Source organism: Ips typographus, linkage group LG7 (genome assembly GCF_016097725.1).
Source record: "Ips typographus isolate SLU linkage group LG7, UJ_Ityp_2.0, whole genome shotgun sequence".
Lineage (NCBI taxonomy): Eukaryota > Metazoa > Arthropoda > Insecta > Coleoptera > Curculionidae > Ips > Ips typographus.
Genome location: NC_138428.1, coordinates 4,067,996 through 4,079,514, shown reverse-complemented (window position 1 = coordinate 4,079,514; position 11,519 = coordinate 4,067,996). Strand labels below are relative to the sequence as shown.

The 11,519-nt window shown below is 33.8% G+C and overlaps 1 protein-coding gene across 3 annotated transcripts; it reads left to right on the top strand.

Moving 5' to 3' along the window:
* Positions 1 to 67: 67 nt before the first annotated feature.
* Positions 68 to 10,862, top strand: Chd64 (transgelin calponin-3). Of its 3 annotated transcripts, none has more exons than XM_081983736.1 (4): positions 68 to 233; positions 8,022 to 8,158; positions 8,493 to 8,697; positions 10,138 to 10,862. In XM_081983736.1, exons 1-4 carry the CDS (start codon positions 180 to 182, stop codon positions 10,306 to 10,308), a joined length of 567 nt encoding a protein of 188 aa, XP_081839862.1. In that variant the 5' UTR covers positions 68 to 179; the 3' UTR covers positions 10,309 to 10,862. The 3 variants fall into 3 exon arrangements, with proteins under 3 accessions (XP_081839862.1, XP_081839861.1, XP_081839863.1); XM_081983735.1 differs by lacking the exon at positions 68 to 233 and adding an exon at positions 2,182 to 2,312; XM_081983737.1 differs by lacking the exon at positions 68 to 233 and adding an exon at positions 7,818 to 7,971.
* Positions 10,863 to 11,519: the final 657 nt, after the last annotated feature.

Sequence of the window (11,519 nt, the reverse complement as noted above, 5' to 3'; positions counted from 1 at the left end):
CGGTTAAGACAGCATGAAACAGACAAACGAAACCTGCACCAAACAAGGAACGTAAATTTCAAATTGCTTTCAGTTTAGCAGCGCGAGTCGTGTAGAGAAGGGAACTGCGACCGGTGTGTCCAATTCTTGTTTTTTTTTTGGAAGTTGTAGTTCAGACCGGTTTTTTCATAAATTGAATAATGGCATCTAACCGAGCTACTAAGAGTGGATTTGCTGCTGAAGCCCAACGAAAAGTAAGTTTATTTCTATAGTGTTTTTGGTTTGTGAAAGTTTATATTAATATCATCTAAATACACAGGATAACAAATTTACCTAAACGTTATTCATACTTCAGTAAAATTGAAATTCTATTACAGAAACACACTCACCAAAAACGCAACATTTATACACTGAAACAATCATTTGGACATTCCAACAGGTGTCCAGTATATCCAAAATACTGATACCCCCCTTCACTTATAATGCCTTTTTTTAATTTCCGGTAATCAAAGTGAACAGGGGACGGTTGTGTTTTACCTATGCTTCAGTGAAACTCATCATGCGATTTAAAGACGTATTTCTTGTAGGTACAAAGCTTTCTATCTAATTGGAACAGTGCAGGATTATATCATTGCAGGTTGCCACAATGCGATAACTTTGTAATATATTCAATCGGCCTTTGCTTTTGTTATTGTATTTCAACATTATTAATTCATTATAGTGTGGTCGCGCCCCTTCTTTGACCTATATACAAATTCGTGACAAGTTTGTTTAACAAAACAAATCATAATAAGGGCTTGTGTACATTGCATGTTCCACCTGATACTAAAAAGAAAATAGTGAGTTATTCAGTGTTGTCTACAGTGAGAATAAAAAAAATGCCTTAAGACTTAATTTGAAAATGGTCCATCATGTTGTCTTTGAGTGACGTGTTTCTGGATTGGTTGACCACCCCGCTCCCCAGATCTAACCCCTGATAACAATCCTGCGTTGACATTTTCGTAAAGCAAGAAATCCTCAGAAAATCAGATACTATTATTAACTAACGTTTCTAAAGAGTTCGTCAACCGTCATGGTTATTGTCATTGACAAGTTCTCAAAATGTACCTTTGGACCCAAGAAAGTTTGGTATTGAAGAAAAAATACATTTTTCTAACACCCACTGTATATGCTTAAACAATATTATGATACCAACTAAACAAATTCCTAGTATATCTGGGTTAATAGTAATTAAGATACCAAGGGACTTAATAACATCAATCAACAATTGATTAGAAAGTCAGAGGGAATTCCGTGACGGCATTACAGTGTCACATGCTCATTTGTTGGAAAATGTCAATGATGTCACGTGAAGAAGTGTTTTACAGAGAATTTTGAGCTGTTATTTTCAATAAATTGCCAATTTGAACCATATCATATGACACATCACACAAGAGATCAGCTATAGTTTTTTTTATAAGTAAAATCGGTAGTTGCCACCAAAAAATATTGGTATTATTAACTAAAAGTTTGTAAAACAGTATATTCATAGTTTTTGGCGTTTATAACAAAAACAGAAATTCTCAGATATTTGCAGAACATTTTAGACCCTCTGTTTAATTTCCTCTGTATATTCTTTTTGAAATTTTTAGCTCTCTGTATAGAAAACTAGGCTTATTTGGACGTGATGAAATTCATGTTAAGAAAAACCCAAGTAGTCTGTATACTATAGCACATTGATGAACCAATATTCACTACTGAATAAAAAAAAGTTGGAATATTCTGAACAAATGTGAAACTTGATAAAAAACAAACAAAAACTGAAGAATAAGTAGAAAAATTGCAAATTGTTTAGTTAATTAAATACAATTCAACTATTCTATACTGTACTTCAAATGAAGTAAAATTATAAGCGTAAAATTAACAATTATGTTCTTTTCGATCAGTTACAGTTGTGTGCATCCAGTTGCTGAAAGCTTATTTGTATGCACATCTTTTACGAATTTTTCCAAAAAAAAACGCATTACCATATTAACGACCGTTATGGTCCAGTGTTTAATCAGGTTGGCCCAAAACAATTTCGTATATTTACACTTTAACGGCCAAGTCCACCTCCATATCATATAAGCTTTGCAGAAGTTTGTTACCTTTTAAGGACTACATGGACTTGACCCACTTGAAGAGGGGGGGAAGGGTGGGGTATAATGTAATTGGGAGCCAGATGCGAATTTTAGTCATTGCCTTTCGTGTTCTCATCTCAGTAAAGGTGTTTTTTGGAAAATTTGTGGAAGAAAATGGGTCCTGAAGTGTGCAGAGCGAGTAAAAGCGGATTAGCTGCGGAAACGCAGAGAAAAGTAAGAGTTTTATTTTACCGGTTTCGCTTTTATAATTTACATTTTATTAATTCGATTTGTGCTGAGTTGGTTTTAATAATAATAATTTTAGCGAATTGAGCAGTTGAAGAAACGCTGATTGCTGCAGTTAATTGTGTGTAGGTAGATTTTGAACGGTTATGCAAATTTGCCGGTGATTCAAGTAGTAACAATTAGGAAGCATTACGTTTAGAATTGTGTTCAATAGATTTTAAAGCAATTTGACAAGTTTTTCTTAATTACTAGAGTTTATTGAGGGAATTTTAACAACATAATTTTCCGCAAAGGTGATATTACTACACATCATTTCGAGGTGTGCAGAAACAACATATTTGACATTTTCTAATTGGTTCCATTTCTGTACCTCCCAAGACAGTAAAAAAGCTAGAATTACAGTTTGTCTTGCAAACCGCAGTTTTCTTCAAACCGGTCGTCTTTCAGGCACCAGTTAGTCACAAACCCAGATATGGTCGAACCTTGCAAGGTTGACTGGCAGTACCAAAATCGCCATAAATAAACGGGACAAGTCGCTGATTAAAAGTCCGTAACGACATGCTAGCCCGATCTCAAGGACCTTGGCCTCGTATGTCTTTTTCTTGCATTAATTTCCACTTTTGATATGCAACTTATGTATGTATGTAGAGCAATTTGAATTTGTAATCGATGCGATTACGAAGCAACGTTGGGTACTTGAAACCCAACTGTATAAACTACAACCAATGACGAGTTATAGCGACAAACATCGTTATTTGTTCATAACCGAAAAGCAAATAAACGTTTTCCGACAATCGATGAGGTCAGGGATTATTTTTATAAACGTTATGCCATCGCTATCAGTTGCTGCTTATCAATGGGACATTTGTCGAGCTCTCATTACTTTAGAATTCTAACATACTTAGAGAATGATTCGTCATATAACATAGAAAAAGTTGTCTAAATTTAGTGAGTATATCAGTACAATCCGCGATGATGTCATTGCTTTTATTACTAAGGAATCGTGACCATGAAGAAGAGGAGTTGATCATTCAGTAACCAGGCAGTTTTGAAATGTTGCCTAATTAATGTGGTCGTAATTTCTTACGGTTGGCCGTTTTTGTTCATGCTAAAAAAATGTGAAAGCATTTTGTGACGGTGAAATAGGCAACACTGTCACAAAGTATGAATTTCTGGTTACGAAAATATTATGTTGATAGAACAATATTCTACAAATTTACTTGCAATCGGTCTTATCAGTAATTTTACTATTAGTCTTAGAATTACTTTTCAGTTTTATTGGGTATTAGAAGAAAAGATGTTTCTCATAGCCATCAGTTTGGTTTCACCACATTTTTGTCACTGTCTCACAAGATGAAAAGAAGAAGTTATTTTGGAAACTGTTTTCTCTAGGTACTTCCATTTATCTTAGGTAGGTTGTATCCCAAGTGCAGATATAAACATCAATAAAAGCGTTAAACAACTCTTATGCTTCCAAAATTGATATACCAAAAACGAATGAAACATCTTCCCAAGTTCTTCCTTTTTCCGTACATTGACACGTGAAAATTGACATATTTTGTCTATAATTATCATTTTCATACTTTGAACTTGCTATAAAAGGTAAAATTTCGTATGGCTAGTTGGGCTAAATAATAGCAAAGTATACACACTTGGCATTGGGAGAAGCTCAGGTTTTTTGCAACATCCAGGAGGGTCAGCAGATGAAGCACATCTTAGTAACATATTCATAACACAGTACATTTAAAACTATCAGATTGATCTTCATTGGAAGTAAAAAAAATAAACCCTCTTCTATGTTCAGCAAATTTGGTTAGGACGGTGGTGTCGTCTGCAAATGTCAAACTTACCACACTAAAAATGTTTAATGTCAAAATGAGATAAAGCTGAAAAGATATAACTTTTTGAATGATAATTAATTGTAGTTATCTAAAATTAAGTGTGGTTTGGTTAGATTTGCACTTCCTTACACTAGCGAAATTTTAACCGAATCCAGTGGTTTGGCAAAAAAGTGAAGCAATCCTGCTTCCTTATGAAAAATATTTCAAAGAAGTATCTTTTACATTTTCTGCTAATCATTTTAATCAAGAACTAATAGTTCTTCTGAAAACTAACTGAACATTCCATCGTTTCTTTCTTCAAAAATGGTACCTTAATAGGTTCTGCTATAAATCTTTCACTTAATACCTCTTAAATCAGTCATTTTGAATACGAAATCACATTAGCACCCGACTCAACCATTTAAAATCCGTGATAACCAGATGAATTGGTTAGGTATGTGTTTTGTTTGTCATTAATCAGAAATAGCATGAAAACATAACAGAATTATTCACGTAACACAATAGCCGGTTAATTGTTACTTATGTCTATGAAATGTGATTACATTGTGAGTGTGCGTACAAAAACAATGTTATTAAAATTTTTGGTTTTTTACTACAAATTCCAGTTTGCTTCTCATGGTTAAGTTTGGTAAGAAGAATGCAGTTAAGTGGTTTGACAATTCATTTGGAACCGATATAACCTGCATATCACTAAAGTAGTGATTCAGCTTAATGTTGTCTGTTTTCTGACTTATTTTACCATAACGTCTATTTACCCCACTATCGCAAAAGAATGTGAATCTATTATCTTGAAAATAAACGAATGATGGATCAGTACTTTTGGAAAGGAGGATTTTCTCTTATTTTACCTTTTCTTCTCAAGTTTTATTTTCTGTGTTCTTTTGAAGTCATGACTACTTCTTATTCCTTATCTGTTTGTTTTTGGGTGGGTTGACTCTGACTGAAACTAGTGCTGGTGTATTCTAGCTAAATTCCATTACTACCCTATCGGACTTAAATAAAAAACAGCATTGTGTTATAGTTAAATGTAAACTATGAAGGTGTTATTGTATTGTAATTGCTGATCATTAAAGTCAATTTTTAATTGGCCATGAAACTACCATCAGCTTTAATAACAATACAAAAGTATTTTTGTTTGGTTGTAAACTCTATTTAAATTTAACTTAGCATTCCTGGATCTGGTAATTATTTATCAAGAAGACCTATATTTTTTCTTCAAGGTTTTAAACAGACCCGGCCTGATTCAACAAATACCATGCACCTTTCATTAGAATTTCAGTCACACCTCCTACAGTAACGTAACACACCGAGTGACTTCCTTTTGGGAGTGTAAATTGTAATCTAAAAGTGCGGTTCCAAAGGAAATCATTAGAATAAATTTAAATAGTCTGTTAATTTTTTAATTGCTAGCTTAACTGGACTGAAACGTCCTGTGTGGAACTTTAATGAAGCGCTTGATTCCACCAACCATGTGGAATATTTGTTTTCTACACGTTTTGTTGCTAGCTCGAATTGCAAACAGTCGAAAACCCATATGGCAAAGGTGACCGTTTAAAACACCGTGGGTAATAAAAGTCTCGACCATTACACAACGTTTTAAGACGAATCGTGCTACATTCCGTTTATGGGCTTGCACTCTGTTTCAAAAACCGTTTCAATAGCCCCACAGCTATATAACATCTGTTTTCGTTATATTGTTAATTCGATTAGGGGCCAGACGGCATTTATTAGGGTTCATTAAGCTTCTAATACTGGTATCTAAACAAAACACTCAACAAACTAAGAAGTAATTCAGTCTCAATCATGTGCAGAAGACGTGAGCAAAGAAAATCAAAGTGTCTTCTATAATAACTCATTCTCACAACAAACATTTGGAAAGAAAATCGATTCCCAGTGACCCAGTTTCAGCTGGATGCTGGCTGCAGTTACGCACTAACTGTAGGTCATAACCAGCTGCAGCTGCGGTCACTCCAATCGTTAACCAGTTTGTATAAAAAAATCAACAGGAGCGTGGGCCAAAAAGTCGTTTGTCCGGTGTTAATGGCTGTTTCTGGGAAGGGCCCCCGTGCATTTTTTTTGTGGCTTCCTAATTTGTAGGCCTTCGCTAACGACCCGTCTAAAACATGTTAGTTTGAGGTGCGGTCCCCCAAGCAGACACTTAAATTGTTTTTCAATCGTAAATATCAAAATTATGTCTGGTCTGTGGATGTCTCTGTTTTCACAAAATCGATGTTTACAACTTTCCCTTACGTACTCATTACCACTCCTTCCTTCACACTCTCATATGTAAAATTGCTCTATATATTGCCATAAGAGAGGGTGAACAAATTTCTGTTGGTAAATCATTTGACTTTGTAAAGACACTTTTAGCTACAAACCATTCAAAATAGGTTTTTAAAAACTTTCTTCCTCAATCATTCTGTATGATGGTGAATTGGTGAAGTGTTACTTTCTTCAAGTTTTGTGTCCCCAAATACTTCTATAGAAAAGCAATAGTTTCTGACAACTTCTAGCTATAGTTCTGAGTAGTTTGTCGTTTTGGATGTTCTTTCTAATCTTCTTTAGTTTTCTTAAGTATGTCAGTTATTGCTTCTCAATATTCTCTTCTTTTGTCTCATGTCAGATGTTATTTTTACCATGTCCTGGTTTGGTGTTCCGATCATCCAGAATTTGTAATATTTATTTTTGAGTTGTCCTCTGTCTCATTATTTTGCGTCATATGTGTCAGCATTTTTATTAGAAACTCAGTGATGGAGCAGGAAATGAGAAGTTAGATATGCATCCATTGTTTAATGGTACCATATTAATGATGAAGAAGAAAAGAAGTTTGCAAGTGTTTTATGGGAATGATGATATTAATTCTCTGTGTCGTTTTCTCTTTTTGTTGTAGTACTATCAACTTATATTTCATTTCTTTTCTTTTTTGATATCATTTTTCTGTGCTGAGCTGTTAGAATTGAAAAGATGTCCATCTATGCTTTTCTGAATGATCATTCCAAGAACCATGCAAACTTTATGCGGTTGATGACTGACACTGTATAAATTCAAACGTAATAACTATTCTTAGAAGAGGAGAACAGTTCTTTGCAAAGCTTTTAACCATTTTGAAGGTGTTTAAAGTAATTATGTACTCGACAGCATATTATTAGCAATTCAGAAACACTATTAGAAACTTTAACAGTTGAATTTCACTGATGAGTACAATATTCTCTCTCTTATTATTTCAGTGAGTGGGGCAACAAGAATGTGGTGTTAAATGTTAAGTTTTGCAAAACAAGTAATAAACCTTATCATTAAACTTAAAAGAAATAATTTTTTATTGATAACTCTAAGACAATATTTGAAATAGTTGGATAACCAATAGCTTTACATTGGCTGATTAGGTAAAGTGTCTTTATTTTTAGCAGGCATAGTAAGAGAACATCCAATCAGTCCACCGAAATCATCACATCAATAAATGCTCAGCTGGAGTAACGAATGTAATAAAATACAATTGCGTCAATAAATTGGTATCAGAAATGTTGAATAAATTGGTGTTTAACCAATTTGGAATCATGTATTTTGCGTGATGTACAAGATGTTTAAAAGTACAATTATGTTACTGGTTAAAAACTACGATAATAAATCAGTATGCTAGCTTAAAGGGCCTAACAAGATTAAATTGTTAGATTGAAATTCAATAAAATTTTAATTAAGTTTTACGATCAATTGTCTATAAATTGCCATTTTCTGATAACATGTAGGTTATTTGTGTAATTGCAGCCATGGTTTCTGAACTTATACAGCATACTAATGAGAAAAAATATGTACTGAACCTCATATTTAATGTTATTTCTCTAATAAAATTTTGTTTTAGGTTAATGCCAAATACAGCGAAGAACTAGCAGCTGAATCCTTAGAATGGATCAACAGCGTAACGGGAGAGAACGTAAACACTGCAGGCGACATGGACAATTTCTACGAAGTGTTGAAAGACGGAACTTTGTTATGCAAGTAAGTGTTTGACCTCCTCACCTTTCTAAGTTAAAAAGCATTTTTTTCATATTGAGCACATAATTTCCTATCTATATTCGATTCGAGCATCCATCACCGCGTACAATACCACTAACACAAATATTTCCTTTTTGAAAATGGCTTTTTATCAGACGACCATGACCAGTTTTTAATCGATGACATCATCATCATCATTAGCATGCCGAGCGCGAAATCTATCGACTTATATGGCAAAATGACTCACTCAACCGTGTAACAGTCCCTGGAATGTTACATGAAGAGTGTCTGGCGGTTTGTAACCTTTTAATTACTAATTTTTCTCTCCGTTTTTTAGGTTAGCCAATTCGATCCAACCTGGTTCGGTAAAGAAAATCAACCAGACCACAATGGCCTTCAAGTGTATGGAGAACATCAACGCATTCCTCGAAGCCGCTAGGCAATTCGGTGTTCCTGCCCAAGAAACCTTCCAAACAGTTGATTTGTGGGAAAGACAGAACCTCAATTCGGTGGTTATCTGTTTACAGAGTTTGGGCCGAAAAGTTAGTTCATAAGTTGTCTGTTGGGTTTTTTTAGGTATATAAGTGCTAACAACGATCTCTGGGTTTTTGAAGTCAAAGACTGGGATGTACACAATAAAATGCATGTATCTTGGTTAACACTATCATTTTGCATGTTGGTTTTGTCTTGTTGGTGTTGAATATGTTTACCCAGTCTTTGTGTTTTTGTTTTATTACCAAACAATTTGGGATCAATGAAGTTTTGTTAATACTTCATGAAGAACTGACTGATATGTAGTATTTACCTAAGGAACAGGGAACTTTTAGACATAAAGTAGGTACTAGTAATTACAGTGGCTGCACTTACTGATCCTAAAAAGAGCAGAAGAGAAATTGACTTAAAGAAACACTATAATATACGTACTTAAATAGGATTTTACTTTTCCTCTTAAACAAGCATTTCTGCATATCTGAAAATTTCCTTGGGTATTAGAACTTTTCTGAAATTCAATTGTGTTATGGTCGATACTGAAACAAGATATTTTTCTCCCTTGTTTAAAACAAGAAAAACCTGGTATTTTCTAATGTTTAGCATGGTTTAACTCATAAAACATACAAAATACCTATTTTCAGAGTTGTCCCTTTGACGGGGTAGGTCTATATAAACTTTCCTTTCTTTACTTCTTAAAATTTTCAGTAATTTTTTGCAAATGATTCTCTCAAATGTACCTTCAAAATTGCAGGATGTTATTAAGCTTTTTAATAGTCATTTACGTATCAAGTGCTAAAAGAAACAGATTACGTAGATCACAAATGATCTTAGGGTGGAAAAGCTTGAACAACTAGTTGGTCTATTATTACTTTACCGCCCATTGTCCTGAGTGGTAAAGTCATTGTTTTTGCTTTGGAAACTTAAGCGTACCCAAATTTTACTATCAAGAGAGCTTTTACTCTATTTTATTAATACAAAATATCGGTTAAGAGACTCGTGAATCACTTAATTTAGTTGTATTATGTGATTTTTTTGAAGTATAGATAGTACAAAATTTAATGGAGTAATAACATTACATATTGCTTATTATGATATGTTCTCGTCCAGGATGTAGGTCTACTACTAGCTTTTACAATTGGATCATAATCTTTTAATACAGTAGATCACATTAACTCGAGTGCATCTGGAAGAGCTTTCATAATGTATACCCTATACGAGTAGATACTTAAAAGCTTTGCTACAAGAGATTTTCAATCAAACAAAAATTATTTTGTACTTGAAAAGCATGGAAATACGACACTTTAGGATATCGGCTAAATATTGTTTCGGTTACCTTATCAAGCAATTCAACACCAATTCATCAACAACTTAATCCTCAGTATTGCGATAACACTAATTGCAGCCGAAATAACAGTTTAATGCACGTTGCCATATCTAAATCCAACCAAACAATGAATAATCTTCTAAAGCTGTAATATAATAACTTTTAGGTGGGTAAATTCGGAAAACCGAGCATCGGACCTAAGGAAGCGGAGAAAAACGAAAGAGTTTTCTCCGAGGAGAAGTTGAAGGCTGGACAGACCATCATTGGGCTACAAATGGGGTCCAACAAGGGAGCCAACCAATCGGGGATCAATTTTGGCAACACCAGGCACATGTAAACAATTACAAGTCAATTTAAATTAAAAAAAAATATATAGAAAGCGCTTTAAAATTTTTTTGGACGGGCGTTCCGTTATAAGATCCTAATTAGGCTAGTTCCGGTCGAATTAGACTGCTATTAGAAGTGAGACGCCCTTATTACAGATATATTATTATTCTAGTGATGTTATGACGGAGTTTTTTTAATTTATATTTTTGAGGATAATTTTTTTTGTTTATGTATTAGTTACGTAAGCAATCAGCTCGTTCTTTCTCTGTTAAGTGTACATTCTCTCTGCTCTGCTGTTTATAGGTATATTGATTACATAGATATTTTTATATCGATTTATTGTTTAGCTGAAACCGATTTAGTTGTCTTGTATTTGGAATTTAAAACTTCTTATTTGTTGTTAACGGTTTTACAATTAAAAACTTTAGGGAACGAATAACATGTGCCTGCCTACTTGAGAAAGCGTTATAATTACAAGGAATGTGTAGAGATATGTTCTTATTCTCGTGTAGGACCAATTAATTGTACTTTAGGTGATTAAAGGACAGTTTCTTTTCTAAAAAATAGAGTTTTTATATGTTATCCATTTAGACTTTGAGAAATTTCTGCTTTACTACTACTACTAGCCACTAGAAAAAATGGTGTGCTTAATCAGGACGAATTTGCTAAGTTAAGCTTTACAAATCATCAAACTGTTAAAACCGGCTTGTTAATAAAGTTTTTGAATGTTTGTCTCAAAGTTAGAATTTAATACTTTAAGAACTTGAGGAAATTGGAGGACTCATATGGATCTGCACTGAAATAAGTGTAAATTGTAGAGGATGCTTACTTAATTGTTTGTGTCAACCAATTTGCGGTTCCCAAGAAGTATAACATAAGTACGTAGCAAAAAAATGATATAATCTTTTAAGTTTTAGCGGTAAAAAGCAAATTTATCAGTTTCTGTTTAGTATGGCGGTGCAGAATTCATGGATAATATGGTAGGTATTTATAGTAATGGAATCATGTCAAGAACATGATATTGTGGATTTTCTGGGCGTTTGGTAAGAGTTTCTAAAGTTGGAAAACATTACAACTGCAGAGAACTAACAGTATCTAGTTCATCTACTTCCCTTTTTCTTCTCATTTTCTCGTTTGCTATAAACATTTCCAATATAACGCCTACCACAGCATCAAGAATCTGAGTAGCACTTCTGCCAGTTGGTTGTATTTTTTAGCATT

What these genes read in the sequence shown, in the direction of transcription:
- Chd64 (XM_081983735.1), top strand. Translation starts at nt 2,253, where the DNA reads ATGGGTCCTGAAGTGTGCAGAGCGAGTAAAAGCGGATTAGCTGCGGAA. An exon ending in CTGCGGAAACGCAGAGAAAA is followed by an intron (nt 2,313 to 8,021) that starts GTAAGAGTTTTA and finishes ATTTTGTTTTAG; the next exon opens with GTTAATGCCAAATACAGCGA. An exon ending in TACAGAGTTTGGGCCGAAAA is followed by an intron (nt 8,698 to 10,137) that starts GTTAGTTCATAA and finishes AATAACTTTTAG; the next exon opens with GTGGGTAAATTCGGAAAACC.